This window comes from Hemiscyllium ocellatum, chromosome 20 (genome assembly GCF_020745735.1).
Source record: "Hemiscyllium ocellatum isolate sHemOce1 chromosome 20, sHemOce1.pat.X.cur, whole genome shotgun sequence".
NCBI classification, from domain to species: Eukaryota; Metazoa; Chordata; class Chondrichthyes; order Orectolobiformes; family Hemiscylliidae; genus Hemiscyllium; species Hemiscyllium ocellatum.
In genome coordinates, this window is record NC_083420.1 from 13031715 (window position 1) to 13051487 (window position 19773).

At 39.9% G+C, this 19773-nt stretch overlaps 1 protein-coding gene across 4 annotated transcripts in view; it reads right to left on the minus strand.

Moving 5' to 3' along the window:
• Positions 1-19773, minus strand: part of txndc11 (thioredoxin domain containing 11) — a 78790-nt gene that overhangs the window by 55856 nt on the left and 3161 nt on the right. For 2 of the 4 annotated variants that reach the window (XM_060840507.1, XM_060840506.1), the window contains exons 2-3: positions 7353-7569; positions 3447-3544 (exon numbers count right to left, since the gene is read on the minus strand). In XM_060840507.1, coding sequence (XP_060696490.1) covers positions 3447-3544; positions 7353-7569 — 315 coding nt within the window. Of the gene's footprint in view, positions 1-3446; positions 3545-7352; positions 7570-10207; positions 10324-19773 lie in introns of those variants that run through there. The other 2 variants (XM_060840508.1, XM_060840509.1) reach the window with 2 other exon arrangements.

The following is a 19773-nucleotide window of genomic DNA, read 5'->3' on the forward strand; positions in this document are numbered from 1 at the left end:
GTAGAAATTGCTTCCCTTGCACAATTATGAAGGGAGCTTCTTGGGTTAACAAAACAGGACAGTGCAAACCTGTTTCTCTCTGCCAAGGACCGGTCTCCAGCATGGGCTCTGAAACAAGATATTCCTAAAGCCCGATAAAGTTTAAAATCTCATGACCCATATGTAAACCCACCGTCTGACTGAAGGTCAAGCAAAATGTTCTGGCAAATAACAGGCACAAAATTTCTGTGTAGGTATATCAACATAGGAGGGATTACACAGAATATCTTTTCTTTGCTGATGGACAAGTGGTTGACCCATGATACCCAGAACTAAGATATGTAAAAGAGGCATTGAAGGAGAAGATAGATAACTTCAGTTAGGACAGAACTTACTTGAACTTTAAATAGAGAATGGCTCTGCAAAATGGCTCGTACTGGATTTGGCCGGACGTTATGTCCAGCTCAAGATGAAACAGAACAGAACAGCCTGCTGACTCCAGAAGCGAACATTAGCTTCAGTGTGTTTGTCCAATTTGGGACCAGGAAGTGATTGCAACGACAATTCTGATGGCAGCCATAGATATCTGGATACCTTATTTCTCTTGTCCACCCTGATCAGTAAACCACTCTGATCTCTTACAGTGAAGATTTATTTTCTGCCCTTTTAGCTTAACTAAACCTTACGAAATCTAAATTGCTGCTTCTTAGTTAAAAATAAAAAGAACTGCGGATGCTGCAAACCAGAAAGAAAAACAGAAGCTGCTGGAAAAGCGCAGCGGGTCTGGCAGCATCGGTGAAGAGTAATCAGAGTTAAAAGTTGCAGGTCCGGTGACCCTTACTCAGAACTGTTGACTGATTTCTCTGCACAGATGCTGCCAGATCTACCGAGCTTTTCCAGCAACTTCTGTTTTTGCTTCTTAGTAAACAGTTTTAAAATCACTGATGGTATTTACCTCCTTTCTGTGGTAATCTTGGGCTCCTGGGCCAAAATTTTACAGTCGATTAGTTATTAACCCAAAAAAGAAATGAATATTGATGAAAATGACGTTACAGGAGTCCGAGGAAGTTTGCACATTTTGGGGTTAAAAAAAAAAAATCAAGATCAGTATGACTAATCGAATAGCAAAGTCAGTACAGAAACAATGGGTCAAAAGATCCTCCTATGGTCTATATAATTTGATGGTGTTGTCTGGCAGTCTGCACAATTGCTTCCTCCTGTAAATGCATTCAAATCCTGTTAGCCTGGATGCATTTTTCCCCACTAATTAATTTCAGTAGGATGATCTCAAACTGATAGAAATGAAGCCACCCTCTGAAATATCAAACACAATGCCAGGTGTGGTTTTTTTTTCCGCTTTAATGAAATCCAGTCAATTTCAAAACTAACAGCTGTTTTATTCTGTCAAGTAAAACAAAATGGGTGAACAGAATGCAACTTTCACAAAAGACCAAAGACTAAACATATGGTCATTGCTTCTTTTAAGAAAAAGCAATTTTACTACCTCCCTATTAAAATAGTGCAGACACTTGAAAATGTAGGTTACTTGCAACGGTTGCCTGCTAGAATGCATACAGTTCAACTGACAGGGTGACCTAACCCTTACAAAAATACCAAGGGGTTAAAGATATAATCCTTTTAATAGCAAAAACAAAAAAAACGTGATGTTACTACCCTGAACTAGACACCTACTCCATGTTACGCAGGGCTTGCACACATCTGTCTACGCTCCCGACTCCTGCTAGGTATATGGCATTCAAGTTTAGAGGTGCCACAAAGGAGTAATGGCAAATTGGGTGATATTTCAACTTGTAGAGCTAATTAACAGCAAATCACTAATGTTCAGAATACTACAAACTGCTGGGTTGCTGTAGAAAGGGAGAACTGAATTTAGCACCATAAAAATATTTCTAGTTTAGTAAGTCCAGCTCACATAGGACTGGTTGAACGAACATGAGAATGCAGTCATGTGTCATTTTAAGACTGGAAAGAGGAACTTTCAAAACATTTTAATATAGTTTAAAATACAGCCTGAAATTTACTGAATTATATGGAGGAGTTAAAAAAAAGGTAACTTGAAACACCAAGCTTCTTAAAAAAACAAGTTTCATGAAGAATAAAAAAAAATTGAGAGTTTTATTTAATAGTCTGCTGAGTGATGACAATTGGGAAATTAAGGAGAACTTGACAACGTGTAGGAGTTTAAATAATAAATGGGGTGAGAAAAGTTGATGAACCAGTTCACTCTGATTACGAGAAAATCAGCCTGGATTGTGTTTGGCTTCAAAAGGGTGAATCCCTTTAAAAATCCACAACAAACAAACAAACAAACAAACAAACAGACAAACGTGTGCCAGAAACCAAATATCTAAGGCTGGAATTTCTCTCAGAGTCCAGGTAAGAAGCTTTGTGTCAGAACTTGCATAATCTTCAAAATTTATGAAAGCATCCCTTCTAAAATATCTTATTCTTTGCATTTCAATTTGCCTCCTGTACAAGACTAACGTGTAGGGACACATTCTCACTGTTTTACGAAGTCATTGGGTTCGGTTTCAACAGAAAAACAAACTGAATTGGGAAATGTGATAAAACCAGGGAAATAAACTCACCAAATATACTAATATAAACATGGAGTTTAAGGCTTATATTAGAATCCCTACAGTATGGAAACAGGCCATTAGGCCCAACAAGTCCACATCGACCCTCCAAAGAGTAAACCACCACGACCCATTTCCTTCTGACTAATGCACCTAACACAATAGGCAATTTAGCACGGCCAATTCACCTGACCTGCACATCTTTGGATTGTGGGAGGAAACCCATACAGACACAGGGAGAACGTGCAAACACCACACAGATAGTCGCTGAGGTGGGAATCAAACCCGGGTCCCTGGCGCTGAGGTAGCAGTGCTAACCACTGAGCCACCATGCCGCTATTTTTAATGGTTAACGGAATGTTAAAACGGCCTACTCCTGTTCCGAAGTTAATCCAAATAGGGAATCAGCTTTTAGGAGTAATAGCTGAAAAGTTGAAATCCACCCTCTCCCATTGTCTCATTACCAGAGTTGGGTTGGAGACTGTTCCCACCAACCCTACCATAAAATGTAGGGCAAAATGAATTTTATGGACAAGGAGCTGACCAGTTGCTACCAATGGCAGAATCATAGAACAGCACACCATGGAGTGGGTTTGCACCAGGACGGGTTTGACTTCAGCAGTGAGTCAGAATAAATGGCAAGTACCGAGAGTTTAGATCTTTTGGTTGATGAGGGATTGATTTTACACAGGAGATTGACAATCAGTTGATACATATGGTATTCAGTATCCCTCACCCCCTGTACACACAAAGTAATCTCTTTGGTTGCAGTACTTCTTTTAGGGATGTTTTTCAGTTTTAACCATTTTTAGTGGTCATCTAATTTTGTGGGTGGGTCATCATTTACTGAATTGGGAAATGGCTTCTTACCTTCTCTGATATAAATGGATTACAGGATAATAAAAGAGATTCATTTGCTTCCTGCACTTCCCCTGGTGCCACCAGCAGTTTACAGCAATGAACAGCACCTAGACAGTGGGAAGAATTCAGTTACATCAGCCTCAGCAACACTATCATGCTTTAACACAATTAAAAGTTTTTTATTTTAATCCAAGAACACTTCAAATTCAAAATGCACAACTGTTCAGCAGCAAAGTAAGACTCCAATGATAATTAAATGAACTACTGAGGAGTGGATTCTATGACTAGCCTTGGTGGCCAAGGGCCAGAAAGAGTTGGTGATTAGAAGACAGAGGAGAAAAACAGCAAGGAAAACACTTTTTTAAAAAAACGATTTGAGGAGAGCTGTGTGCCCTTCAAGTCTATTAGAATAAAACTTGCTTCAGCAACACATGAGAAACAGCATTGCTGACATTCAAAAAAAATACCCTCCCATATTGCCCTGGAGCAGGAATTGAACCAGTAAATTCAAGCAGACACTAAAACTTGAACCCAAAAATACGTACAAGACAGATGAATGAAGAAGAAAAAAAAAATCGGCTAACAGAGTAATTCAGGGAGTGGGCAGGCACATACACACACACGGACAGCTGTAAGGAACTTCCAATGATCTATGCTGGTTTGCATAAGGCCACACAAATTTGTTTATAAATCTTTTTAAATTACACATTTCAATCTAATCTAAGAGCCACCTACAACACACCAACAATAGATAACTGGTGAGCAAGTAGGCGTCAAGGCGTAGGAGGCAGGAAGGTCAATGTCAATAGGCACATAATTTAAAAATATCTTACTGCCACCTCAGTCTCATCAATAATTCTAATTGAAAATAATCGGGTAGGAGTCCACATCAAACTGAAGTTAAACTTTAATCTCCTGCATAAAATCAAGTGAGCAGCATTGCTATTTTAAAAGATTCCTAGCTGAGTCATAATCTTAAGACACAAAAAAAAAGTTAGAGTTATAATTTAGGCTTTCTGGCACCCTTGAAAAGAAGTGAACTGGTTTTGCTACCCAAATAACAGTAATTATGTTCAGTAGTTAAACTTTTAACTTAAAGTTCTTTCCTACATAGAGCATACTGCCCCTAGAAATTGAGCAAGATTAATAGATTGCCATTTAAAACAGCTTCCCCAATTAAAAAAATATGAGTAAAGCCAATTGTGTCTCTGGGATTTCATTCTGTACAAGCTGAAAACAGGTATTAAAACAAGCTGTGCAACTGAAGAGATGTCTGGATTTTTAATGGCGTCAGCATACGAGGAAAACACTAAAGTGCAGAGTAGTATCTATGGAAGACAAGGTGTACTCTAAGTTTAAAAATTAAGAGATTGTTCCTTGGTAATCCACAACCAACTTGTAGTTTTGGCTGTCAAAGATCTATTTGTTTACCTGTAATTAAAAGCCTCAAATTACCCAGCAGCTAATTGTCCATTAGAAATCAGCACTCCTTTCCACAATTTAACCATCACCACTGCTCACTATTTTTCAACACACAGAAACATGAAGCATTTCGAACAATAGTTTCAAACTCCCAACACATTGTATTATCACCTCAGTGGACAGAACTTTCCAAACTCTGTGCTGAGAAGTGATCTTGTGAAAGATCCACGCCAACATGTCCACAAGTTTTGGTAGATTGCTTGCACTTTATGGATTAGAAACTGAAAAAGACTTCAAAATACAATTCACAAGTCTCTATGAAAAGCTTCAGAAGAAAAAATGTCCAGATCATTATGACATTTAAGCCACAGAACTCAAACGAATGACAGCAGTACCAATGTTTCATACTCGACCCTCTTTCTCAATCCCCTACAACAATATCCTCCCTTCCTTTCACATCTGTAATTTCATAAAAGAGAAGGTTCATCTCATTTTCCTTGTGCTACTTACTGATTTCTGCACTCTTTCTCCATTATCATTTTACGTTCTATTTCAAATATTTATCACATGCGCTCAAGATGCTACAATCACTTGTGATTCAACATTCCATATTTTAAAAACTATGGGGAGGAATAAAGTAAAAATCAACTTCCTCTTCATTTAGGGAGGACAGTCTGACTTTGTCACCAATTTGCCAATATGAAATAATCTTTTCCTAGCCCCACTCTTGAAAACAATTGGAAAGCTGAAATCATATTAAAATTCTCACTTATCCATGACAAATGAATATCCTATGTCCTTTTCTCCAAGTTTATCTCTTAATCCAGAAACAAAATGTGGATTCTTAAAAAGTAGTAAACGCTAAAATACAACCAAGATTAGCAGCATCTTAAAATACTTAAAAGTATTAAAATTTCCATTGCTTTGAGACTGAAAAAAGTTCAAGGTTAAATCATTTAGCAACAGACAATTGATAGGTAACCTTTTAATATAATGGGTAATACAGTAATCATAATATATAGAAATTAGGGAGAAAAAAGAAGTGTGGGGGGGGGGGGGAAAAATAAAAACCCCAGAGTGAAAGGCTTGCACCAGACTGTACTTCTAGTCCACATAACATCCAAAGTGCATTTGCTAATTGAGGATTTACTCCCAGTTGTAAAGACTACACATATTTAATTTGGAAATATAATATGAAAAATGAAAGTTTGAATTTAATATTTGTTTTTAAACAACCAGACGGATAATTGGAACAATGCGGCACTCTTGTTAGAACTGGATTGGAGGTATTTTTTATAGCAACCTGTTTGGAGATGTTATTACACACTCTCGAGCAGGTGGAACTTGAATCCAGGCTTGCTAGCACAGACGTAGGGACATTACCACTGCTTCACAATAACCCCTTTGGAATTGGATTGGACACTTTTGGACTGACACCAAGGTGTTTTAGGGTGAAAATAAGCAACTGCCAAGCAACACAGATTTGTAAGGACCATTTTGACCCTGAACCACCAAGAGGCGAGCGAGCAGTTGGGACACAGGCCTGCAAAAAGCCTGCAGCAAGTAAAGTCATTCTGTCCATCACCCTCTCTAATTGGAGGGTGAAACAAAAAAAGACATTCAAAGGCTTTGTAAAAGAAAACACCTAATTTAAACCAAGAGTCAAGTACAACTGACTGACGACTGAATTAAGGATTGTCACAGCTGACAACATCAGAATTTCATTACCAAAACTCAAAAGGAATTTGCAAGGTAGTCACCTCATTTCTCCCTTTTGGTTGGAACTCAGATCCACAAACTGTGCCTCTATTCATCTTCCACCCATGATGTTCATAAACAGTCTGCCAGTTTGCCCTACATGTTAATGAATAAATGGGCGTATTTGGATTTAAAGATGGTCATTTAAATTTGCATTAGAAATTAATAATCTGTTTTGCCATAATTTAGAGCAAAGGGTTGTTATAATAAATAAGCAGTTTCTTGTTAAATGATTAAACCTGGTGAGTTTCTTTGATCTTAGTTAATAATGGTCACTATCCAGCTAGGTCAGACAGAGTCATACAGCATGGAAACAGATGCTTCGGTCCAACCGGTCTATGCTGAGCATAATCCCAAACTAAACTAGGCTCACCTGCCTGCTCCTGGTTCCTATCCCTCCAAACCTTTCCTATTCATGTACTTATCTTAGTATCTTCTCAATGTTGTAACTGTGCTCACATCCACCACTCCCTCAGGAGGTTCATCCCACACATGGGCCACATTACGTAAAAAAAAATTGCCCCTCAAGTCTTTTCTAAAGCCTCTCCCCTCGCACCTTAAAAGTCATTCAGGCATTAACCATGCTAGTGATTAAACTGCTCATATTTCACACTTATGACGAGCCGGACAATAATGGGGTTTTACTTTCAGTTTACTATTCACTCCCACCAGGGTATTGACAAAGGGCAAGGCAAAGGTGGCAGCGAAAGTTTAAGGACACAAATCAACACTCACCTGATCTCGAAGCTTCATTGCTACCTGATCAATTTCTCCCCTGACAGAAATGGATTCGCCACACCAAGGAGCATAAAACAGAATAACGTAGACTTCAGATATGTGACAATATCTTTCCACTTGATCCAGTTGCCCCATGTACAGGTCAATAACAGGAGAGTTGGGGGAGAAAAACCGAACAGGAGGTGGGGGCATTTTGACCACATCTTTGGCTCGACTGGAAAAGAAACCAAAAAACAAAGTAAACACTCATTTCTCATAATGAAATCAGGATTTAAAAATTGAACAATTGCCTAACCTGCTAGAACATCTTAAATGGAAATAACGCACTCAAATTTCTCACCTCTTAACAAGAATGTCAGTCATTACGATTATGACTTGGAAGCAACATTAAAAGTACCAAATCAATCAGGAACAGAAATGGAAATAAAAGTAAACAAACATGTTTCACCTTTTTACTTCTCAATGTCATCCATCTGAAATCTTGCTTTTTGCAAAGCATGCATGAATTAGAAACTAAACAATTTGCTGTGACTGAAGTCCCCACAATTCACCAGCATTCACAGTGAAAAGCTTGTTATTTCTAATTCCCACTGGGAATTCATTGCTCAAATAAGCTTCACACTTCAATAGGATTATTTCCATACCACCTGCAATCCAATAATGCACCATACCAACTAAATTATAATATCCTCTCATAATGCTTCACTTCAGAAAGCAGAGTACTATTTAATATTCTGCAGAATGTTGCTGTAAAGATAAACCTGGGTGTCCTTCTACCTGAATCACAAATCGTCAGCGTGTAGATATAACAAATAATCAGGAAGGCAAATGTAATGTTGATGATTTCTCATGGTGAAAGAGAAGACTTGCTACAACTATATAGGGCATTGGTGAGGCCATTTTCAGAGTGCTGTGTAGAGTTTTGGTCACCTTAAGACAGACAGAAGGTTCACAGGGCTGATTTCTGGGTTGAAAATGTGTTGCTGGAAAAGCGCAGCCCCGGCCGACCAAAAACAAAAAAAAACCTGACCTGCTGCGCTTTTCCAGCAACACATTTTCAGCTCTAATCTCCAGCATCTGCAGTCCTCACTTTTTCCTCGATGATTTCTGGGTTGAGCAGTTACAAGGAAAAGTCAAGCAGGTTAGGCTAATACTCAATGGAGTTTGGAAGAATGATGTGATTACTGAAATATAATACTGAGGGGATTGAAAGGGGAAAGAGTTACATATTTCCTCTCATTAGTTAAATATTTAACTAAAGAGTTTAAAAACCAAGGGGTCTTTCATTTAATACAGAGATGGAAGTGGAGGCTGGATCATTAGATTCATACAGCACAGAAACAAATCCTTCAAATCAATCTCATCCACACTGACCAGACTTTCCAATCTGACCTAGTCTCATTTGCTAGCATTTGGCCCATATCCCTCTAGACCCCTCCAGATGCCTTTTAAATGTACCAGTCTCCACCACTTCCTCTGGCAGTTCATTCCATACATGTACCACCTGTGTGAAAAAGTTACCCCTCAGGTTCTCTCATTTGAAACCTATGCCCTCTAGTTTTGGAATCACCCATACTATAGCCTAATTCTCCCCATAGCTTAAACTCTCCAGTTCCAGTAACATCCTTCCAAGTCTTTTCTGCATCCTGTCAACAACATTCTTCCTATAGAAGGGTGACCAAAATTGTACACAACATTCTAAAAGTGGCCTCACCAGCGTCCTGTACAGCTACAATACAACACCCCAATTCCTATACTCAATAAACTGTGGAACACAAATCATTCTGTGTCAAGGCCATTATTTAAGATTACAAAAAGTTACTAATTTGTCTCTGGTACCTCGCTGTGCAAGACTGCATTGCCGTATCAGTCTATAACAAGATTTACACACAAGTTTTTAAAGCATTTTACAGATACCTGTATAAAATTGTGACATCCCAAGGTTTTAAAAGCTGCTACATCAGTCCACAAGCCTTCTCTTCTTGATATCGATTGACTGCTAAATAAATGCAGCCAACTTTCACAATAGAAACCTCTATTTTAAAAGAGATCATGTATAAGATTACTAACTTACATATTTTGCCAATGCCTTTGGTTCTACGTCTTGTATTTGCTTCCTGCCTGGTCTGAGAACCTTTCTTTTTAATCTTTCAGCTAATACAGGATAAATGTGTTTTCATCATCAGTTTACTCAGCAGCAGAAATGTTTTGGACTTTGATGGAAAGTAAAAATGTTTCATTGATACTGGATGCCCCACAAAGCACATTTCGCTATTTTTCCTCTTGCACTGTGAACTAACTGGATCAGCTAGATTAATATTTCATTTTCTTAATTTTCAGGGAGACAAAGAAGGTAAAAATCTAAGCAAAAAAAAAAAATTGGGGGAAAGTGATATTTATGTACCTTGCATAACAAAATAACTACAGCGATATTAACAAATAACACTGAAATCACTCAAGTTAGATAACAGATTTAATTAGAAATAAATGTCTTTTTTCCATAAGGAAAAAACACAAAAAAAAAGGTGAGATGAATCAAGTTAAAGCCTGGATAACAGCGAGCTCAGTTGCTGCACGCCAAGCTGAGTTAGGTCGAAATTTGATTGATAAGGGAGTTGGGGATATGGGAGCAGGATCAGCAATGCTGGTGGAATCATGGCCAAAATTAGATCACCCATGGTCTTACTGAATGGCTTACCTCTGCTCCCTAACATTCCTATAAAAGCGCACTAAACTGAAATCACCACCACAACATGGCCGGAGTGAAATATTTTACTTGGAACTTCTGTTAAATACAAGGGCTCTTGGACTCGAAACATAACTCTCATGGTCTCTCCAGTGATGCTACAGACCTGCTGAGTTTCTCCAGAAATTTTTGATTTTATTTCCAGGTTTGCTGTGCAATCGCCGCCTGGTGCCTTGGATGAGATCACTGCTGTTGAATGACAAAAATCCTCTCGAGCAGAAACTAGAATTAAAGTGATGAAGGGGAAAAAAAAGGATGAAATTCACCAATGCCATTGATAAATTTCTCAGGCAGCTTTTCAAGAACAGCTGCTACCACCACAGCTTTGACGCTGACTACAATATCTGATCGGCAATTTCTGTCAAGTTTGTGATACGAAGAGAAAGCCAATAAATATATGTAGCCAAGTGCACTTGTACAAACTTTTGGAATATTGTGTGCAATTCTGGTCTCCTTCCCATTGGAAAGATGTTGTGAAACTTGAAAGGGTTCAGAAAAGATTTATAAGGATGTCACCAGGGTTGAAGGATTTGAGCAACAGGGAGAGGCTGAACAGGCTGGGGCTGTTTTCCCTGGAGCATCGGGGGAACCTTAAGAGGTTTATGAAATCATGAGGGGCATGGATAAGGTAAATAGACAAAGTCTCTCCCCTGGGGTGGGGGGGGGGCGCACTACTACAGGGCATAGGTTTAGGGTGGGGGGGAAAGAGAGGGAGATATAAAAGAGACCTGAGGGGCAACTTTTTCATGCGGAGGGTGGTACATGTATGGAATGAGCTGCCAGAGGCTGGTACAATTGCAACAATTAAAAAAAAAGTCTTCTGGATGGGTATATGAATAGAAAGGGTTTGGAGGAATATGGGCCAGGTGCTGGCAAATGGGACTTTATTTGGTTGGGATATCTGATCAGAATGGACGAGTTGGACCGAAGGATCTGTTGCCATGCTGTACATTTCTGTGACTCTATAAACTCAGTGTTTGTATCTTCCAATGAAGCAAAAATGAATAGTATGTGATACAGTGCCACCTAGCAACAAAACATTGGTACTGCAGAAATGTAATAGGATATTGGGGATTGCAATCTACTGGATTGGAGTCTGTTGACATTACTAAATGCAATGAAAACCTGGTTTTTAAAATTTAAGAATGATAAAACCCAGAGACTGGCATCAGAGTTCTGCCAGTGCAACACTTACAATCAAAAATGTCCCAAAATTTTGATGAAATAAATAATGCATGCACCTATTCCTATCTGGCCTGGTGTGTGCCAGTCTGAACTTTAAAAAAATGGAAACTGCCCAAAGCAGCAAGACTTGTGGCCTTTTGGAGAAACATAAATTGGCACACTATAGGGTTCAATTACAGTCATGCCATCAAATACAGCTTAAAGAATTTGTTTTTAAATGTGAATACAAAAAGCAAATGCAATCCACTGAAGACTTGACAACTTCGAATGGGTGCAAATGGAAAACCTAGAGGAAATTATAAAGTATTGCCTGGATTGAAGCTGAACTTTGGTCATGTTCACCAATCCATAGGCGATTAATGGTGGTTAATGCAGTAGTATTGCAATTGGTTTTTTAAAAAGTTAAACAGGACCCCTTTTTAAAAATTACATGCATTCAAGTAATTGCTTATACTTATGGCTTTATGAAACTGAATTTACTGTGACATTAATACACGTTTAAAAGGTTAGCTAATTATTTCACAGGCCAGGATGAATTCATGTAGATATAGAAATCAGGTTGTAGTGCTGCTCTCTAAACAGAAATAAAGTATTAAAAATAGACATCAGATTAAATCAATACAGTTGAAGTGGCAAAACCAGCTGAACAGTGTGTACTTGGTTTATTGTGCTCACAACAAACAAAATAACACTGCTCACCACTTGATTTTTAAAGGCTACCACACAACTCCTGCATTCAAAAGCACTCACTTTGAATGAAAGCATTTGGGAAAAGTTTAACAAGTGTTAAACCACATTGTGTACAACTTTAATTAATATGTTTTATCATGTAAATTTTAATTTCCAAGTACAAATCTGATGACTGACATGCCAATTCTAATGAGCATTTCCATCACAATACAAACGCATCAAAAAGATTGAGGAAGTCCAGTACAGCATCCCACACAACAGCTCGGCTTAAAAAATTTTAGAAAGATAAATTGGATTTCAAAAGCATAGATGGCAAAGAGCATTGCAAAATAATGGGAGATGCAGTTATATTTCAGGAAGAATTTCATTCAAAATAAAAAAGTTGTTTGCTTGGTTTGAAAATTCAAACTGTGATTAAAAATAAACATTCTGAAACCAGGACATTTCCCTAAAAATGAAAACAAGTTATTGAGGAATCATTTAAAAAGGAAACATCATGGCAAAACTGGCAATTGTTTATGTAAATACAGAGACACAAAACACACAAAAGAAAAACAAAATTCCATAAAACCAATACACAGACATCTCTTCCTCATTTCAGTTTCTGATTGTAACCTTCTACCCAATGAACCAAGCAGGAATGTGTGCCCCTACAAAACACTTCAGCCTCAGTACATCATTTCAACTGGCCAACAATGAAAGTGTTTCTTAAAATTAACTGAAGCTGAACCACCACAAAGTTGATGGCAGCTAGCAAAAACTAGCATACCACGAAACAACTTCTCAGATACATACATTTTACAAGGGAATCCCAGAGAGACTCGTCAATGGATGGTTAATTTCAAGTTTTCAGAACAACTTCATCCAAGTAATCAGCAGGATTCTTGATGAAGGGCTTTTGCCCGAAACGTCATTTTTCCTGCTCCTCGGATGCTACTTGACCTGCTGTGCTTTTCCAGCACCACATTCTTGGCTCTAATCTCCAGCAGCTGCAGTCCTCACTTTCACCTTGTAATAAAATACGTGGTGAAACTCCCATGATACAGACAGTTACTGCTGTCATTATGTAAACTAAACGAGAGAGAGTTAATTATTTTACTACTGCACCAAGGTTTAATTTATACATGCTAGCAACTTGTCTCCTGTGAACGCAAGGCCAGTTTTTATTGCCCATTACAATTACCCATTACATGGTGATAAATGGGAGTGCTTTAGAGGTGGTGGCGTTCCATGTGGCAGATATAGTGGATTTAGAAGAGGAGTCCAAAGTAGTCTTGCCAAGTTGCATCGTGTGGATGGTACACAACACTGTCATTACACACTAGTAAAGGGAGTGAATACCAACAATTCTAGCCGTGAAATTTCTCTTTTTATTGCAGCCAAATTCATTCAGCAAATCTGGAGAATTCCATCACACTTCTAATTTGCATCTCTTGATACAGAGGTTGTGGAGGGTCAAGAGATCAGACACTTAACACAATCAACAGACTCTGACCTGTCCTTATAGTCACCATAGGTATATTGCTGGTCTAGTTAACTTTCTTGTCAAATAGGAATCCAACGACAAAAATGCCATTCATAATAAAGGGAAGGCAGTCAGTTACTCCCTTGTGGGCAATAGCCATTGCCTGGTCTTTTTGTGGTATGCATGTTACTCATCAGCCCAGCCTGAATATTGTTGAGGATGCAGACAATTGCATTATTACCTGGAGTTTCTAATGATACCAAAACTGTGCAGCCATAAAATGAAACTCTCAACCACTATTGCGACCTCAAAAAAAAAAGTAGTCATTCACTGCTTCATCAATAAAAGATGGTTAGTCCTAAAACACGACCCTGGGAAACTGGGGTTCTTGGGCAAAGTGGTAGCGGCCCTACTGCTGAGACAGGAGACCAGGGTTCAAGACTCATCTATTCCAGAAAAAGTGTGGCATAACACAGGTTGATTAAAATATCAAACCTGTGAAACTCCTACAGAGATGTTCTGGGGCTGAGACAACTAGTCTTTGACAACGCCAACTATCTTCCACTGTATTAGATAGGAATTCCAACCAGTGCAAAAACGTTTCCCCAATTTCAAAATTTTAAATAGGACACCTTGACTCCATACTTACTGGAACAACTTGGCTGGAGACAGTTACTTCTGGAGCACAAGTCTTCAGCACTAGATTCAGGATGTGAAGCCCATAGCCTTTGCAGCATCTATCGCACACTGTCAAATCTTCAGCCATGGAGTGAACTGAATTGCCTGAAGACTGATTTCTGTGTTGAGGGAGACCCAAGGAGGACGCAAGGATGAGTAATGTCATAGGCATGTTTGGCCGAACAAAGTAAAGAAACTTTCAGCCTGGTCTTTTGGTTTCACACTCTGGGCTCTGCCACTATTCAAGGGGGAAATGTTCAAATGGATGTTCATATCATCACTTCCAGTTGTTGAAAAAGGGAAGTAGCTGCTAGTTACACCACCTAAACAAAAAAAAACAACTACGGATGCTGGAAATCAAACAGAAATTGCTGGAGATACTTAGAGGTCTGGCAGCATCTTTGGAGAGAGAAAGCAGAATTGTTGTTTCAGGTCCAGTGACCCTTCTTCAGAACCTGTCAGCTGTTGTAGAGCTGGCAAGAGTAAAAAGCATACAGCCTCAATTTCGGTTCGTATCCTATTAATTGAAAAAAAAACCTAATTGAATCAGGAGCTCAAATAATGGAAGTGTACAGAATGGAGGTCACAGATCACACTTACCCACAGAAAAACATCCAAACAAAGAAAAGTATAGACCTTCTATGTTTTTCTGGGAAAAGGTGTTGATTTTAAAACCATTTATCTTCTACTACAGTTCTTTAAAATGTAGTAATGTCACCTCTTCAATCCAAAATGTAGTATGGAGATCTGTTAAGCCACTCAAAATTTGTTTGAGATATATATAAAGTGATCTGGAAGAGGGCACTGTTGTTATGATCAGCAAATTTGCAGATGACACAAAAGTTTGGTGGAGTAAGAGAAAGCATAAGGGGCTGTTAAAGAATATAGATAGACTGGAGAGTTGGGCGGAAAAGTAGCAGATGGAGTTCAATTGCGACAAATGCGAGGTTATGCATTTTGGGAAGTCTAATTCTAGAACAAATTGTACAGTGAACGGAAGAGCCTTGGGAAAAGTTGATGAGCAGAGAGATCTGGAAGATCAGGCCCATTGTATCCCGAAAGTTGCGGCACAGGTGGATAGAGTGGTCAAGAAGGCATATGGTACGCTTACCTTCATCAGATGGGGTACTGAGTACAAGAGCTGGCAGGTCATGTTAAAATTGTACATGACATTAGTTCGGCCGCATTTAGAATATTGTGTACAGTTCTGGTAGCCACATTACCAAAAGGATGTGGATGCTTTGGAGAAAGAATGCAGAGAAGGTTTACAAGGATGTTGTTTGGTATGGAAGGTGCTAGCTATGAAGAGAAGTGGAGTAGGTTAGGTTTGTTTTCATTAGAAAAAAAAAAGGAGATTGGGGTCTACAAAATCATGAAGGGTATAGACAGAGATAAGCTTTTTCACCAGGGTGAAGGATTCAATAACGAAAGATCATGCTTTCAAGGTGAGAGGTGAAAAGTTTAAGGGGGATACATGCGGCAAGTACTTACACAGAGGGTGGTGGGTGTCTGGAATGCGTTGCCAGCAGAGGTAGTAGAGGCAGGCATGGTAAATTAATTTGAGATGCATCTGGACAGATGCATGAGTAGATGGGGATCAGAGGGATACAGATGCTTAGGAATTGGGCGACATGTTTAGACAGTAGATTTGGATCAGCTCAGGCTTGGAGGGCAGAAGGACCTGTTCCTGGGTTGTAAAATTTTCTTTGTTTTGCTCTTTGTTTAATCAATTCTCGCTTGAGACAAAGCATTGAAAAATTCAAGGCTGACACCAAGAGTAGGTCTGAGTGAATATCATACTCCTGAATTCTGAAGGAGATCTCAACGAAGACCTTGTGCACTACCCAAAAGTCCATATGCAGATTGAACTGACAAAGACCACCAGTTGCTTCAAGATGATTAAACTATCAAAAGGAAACATACTTAAGAGTTGAACTGTATTTGGATCTGTGGGACTGGATAAGCCTAGACTGGAAAATGTTCAACACCAGTCTTGATTTCTTAAAATACCAAAGTCATCAATGTCAGCAAGAACTGACCATCATTCCGGCTTGGGCTGATGACTGTCAAGTAACATATACACCACACAAGTGCCTGGCTACATTCAGCTCCAAATAGAGGAAGTTTCATTCGTCAACATTCAGTTTCATTACACAGTTACTGAATCCCTCACTATTAACATTACACTATTAATTTTCAAAGGCCAAACAGCAGTGCCTGGTCTCCAGTTATCTTGGACACTCCTCACTGCTGGACCAAGACCTTGCGCTACTAAACCCGTGTGGCAGCCAGTATGCAATGGTTTACCCATCTTCCCTTACCCTGAGTGGAAGAGAGTCATCCTCACCTGCAAGGGACCACTAATGAATGAATGGTCAACATTCTGCAGTTTCCATTGATCAGATACTACATTAGACCAACTATTTCAATAATGAGGCTGCAACGGGTTAAAAGTTAGGTAGTCTGCTGTGAAAATGAGAAACTGGCCTCCCATCTCCTCAAAGCCTGTCCACTGCCAAGATACAAATTAGGAATGGAATGAATACTCTCCACTGACCTGGATGAGCTCCAAAAATATGAAGCTTAACAACATCCAGGACAAAGCAGCCCCTTGATTGTTGTGCCATCCAACACATCTTCAACATTTGCTCCGCTCTCCATCAACAGTGCTTACCATCTAGAAGATGCACTGCAGGAACTCAAAGTTGCTCCAACAGTATCTGCAAAGTCCACAAAATCTACCATCACTGGTGGTCCCTCGCAAACAAGAATGACTCTCTTCCACTCACAGTAAGTCCACAGGTGGCTATACAAACCCACGCAGTTCCACAGGCTCTGTTACACTTAGGGAAGGTGGTGATCACTGGAAAGGGTGAGGGAGGTGGTGTGACAATAGAAAATAATAGACAATAGGTGCAGATGTAGGCCATTCGACCCTTTGAGCCAGCACCATCATTCATTATCATGGCTGATCATCCACAATCAGTATCCTGTTTCTATCTTATCGCCACTAAGAGCTCTACCAAGCTAAGAGCTCGAAAGTATCCAAAGACTTGGCCTCCACAGCCTTCTGGGGCAGAGCATTCCATATACCCACCACTCTCTGGGTGAAGAAGTTTCTCTTCAACTCTGTTCTAAATGGCCTACCCCTTATTTTTAAACGGTGTCATCTGGTTCTAAACTCACCCATCAGCAGAAAAATGCTTCCTTCCTCCAGAGTGTCCAATCCATTAATAAATTTTATATGTCTCAATCAGATCCCGTCTCATCCTTCTAAACTCCAAGTGTATACAATGTGCTCCTATCATTGTTTTCGCATGGCTTCCGCTCTTTCCCCAATGGCAAGTCTCAAGATGCTCAACATCTTCCCAGATGTTCCTTCTCTACTTTGGATGATCTTGGGCCAGTGATCCCCAGATGTCTGTGGGAATGCCGCACTTGCCATGAGGCCTTGAAGGTATCACTGAAGCATATTTTCAAGCTGGGAGTACACATTCCTGATGAAGGGTTTGTGCCTGAAATGTCGATTATCCTGCTCCTCGATGCTGCCTGACCTGCTGTGCTTTTCCAGTACCACTGTTTTCAACTGCAGTCCTCACTTTCTTCTAGTCGTACACCATCTGCTTGGAGAGTCTCGTGTCAGTCGTGCAGACAACATACCCAGCCCATCGCAGCTGATCAACAGTAGTCCATGCCTTGAAACTGGAGATTTTGCTCTAGTCGAGGATGCTGATGTTGGTGCGTCTTTCTTCTCAGTGGATTCACAGGTTCTCGCATTAGTGGTGTTGCTCCAACGCCTTAGTGTGCTGTAGACAGAGCAAGAGTGAGGACTGCAGATGCTGGAAATCAGACTCTACATTAGAGTGGTGCTGGAAAAACACAGCAGGTCAGGCAGCATCTGAGGAGCAGGAAAATTGACCTTTTGCCCAAAAGAGTTAAATGGGAGGGGCTCTCCACCCCAGAGGCTCCCTGCCTTCTTTCATGAAGAAGGAATTTTGCCCAAAAGGTCAGTTTTCCTGCTACTCAGATGCTGCCTGACCTGCTGTACTTTTCCAGCACCACTCTAACCTAGACCCTGTGCTGTAGGCCGTCCATGTCTCGCAGCCATATAGGAAGATGGGCTCTGTAAGCCAGAATTTTGGTGTCAGATCTGATATTATTGTCCTCACAGCCTTTTCCTCAGATCCAGCACTGTCTTCAGTGTGCTAGCAGGGCCTTCAGCCTCCTAAGGAAACAGGTCTACAACTTCTACCGTGTGAAAGGGCAAGAGGCAGCAGATAGGGTCAACATCACCATCTGCAAGCCACTCAACACTCCAGCTTGGAACTACATGGTCATTCTTTCACTGTTGTTGGGTCAAAATCCTGGAACTGCCTCCCTAAGTGTTGTGGGTGCCTCTGCAGTAAATGGACCACAACAAATCAAGACAACAGCTCACCACCACCACCTTTTCCTGGGCAATTGGGAATCGCTAGTTAGTGCTGGCCTAGCTCATGACACCTACATCCACAAATTACACTAAGCAACAGAGGAATGCTTGTCAGAATAAAAGGAAGAGAAAATCTGAAACTGGTAGCTCTTTTCACAATTTAACATTGACGACAAAGGTCAAGTCTGCCCCAGAGCCGAGATCCACCCCAATCAGATCCACTCTATACACAACAGCAAGATCAAACCAAAACCTGATCTTCCAGTAGAGTGCTGCCCTCAAGATTCAGACTAAGTGCCGAGGATGAAAGACGGAGGCAGCTGTCCAAAGGCTCAAACAGGAAAAAAAGTGTGCGTCTTTTCCACATTCCCAAACCAAGCTGGAAACTGTGCAAAGCCCCTTGGACCATGCCCACCAAGAGGATGTTTGACATTAAAAATGCATTATAAGTATAGCCTGTCAGTACATGATTAGTGAGGTACTTCATATAGCTTACTGATCAGTGTGCACTTTAGTTATGTTCAATTATAAAGTTACTTTTTTTAAAAAATATAAATTGTGCAAGCACGTTTGTTTTTGGAAAAAACACCTCTGTACAAGCGACATACAACTAAGTTACCACATAGGTGCAGCCATGCAAAAATATCTTTAAAAAAGTTATAAACTTCTAAAACTATCAACATGGTGCACTTGTTTCTCAACAGCATAAAAGATAACACATTATTTGGCAAAATAGCAGGTGTTCTTTCCTTCACGTGTGCTGGCAAATATTAAAAGATTGCTGCCAAGGTTGGAGGGTTTTAGCTATAAAGAGAGACTGAATAGGCTGCGACTATTTTCCTTGGAGCGCTGGAGGCTGACGGGTGACTTAAAGGTTTATAAAATCATGACAGGCATGAATAGAATGAATAACCAAAGTCTTTTTCCTAGGATGGGAAGAGTCCAAAATTAGAGGGCATAAGTTTTGAGAGAGAGAGAGAGAGGAGAAAGGTTTAAAAAGGACCAGAAGGATGACTTTTTTCACAGCGGGCGACGCATGTATGGAAAGAGCTGTCAGAAGTAGCGGTGGAGGTTGATACAATTACAACAGATAAAAGACATCGGGATGGGTACATGAATGGGAAGGATTTAAGAGCGATATGCGCCAAATGCTGGCAAATTGGACAAGGTCAGATTGTGATACCTAGTCGGCATGTACTGAAGGGTCTATTTCTGTGCTGTATGA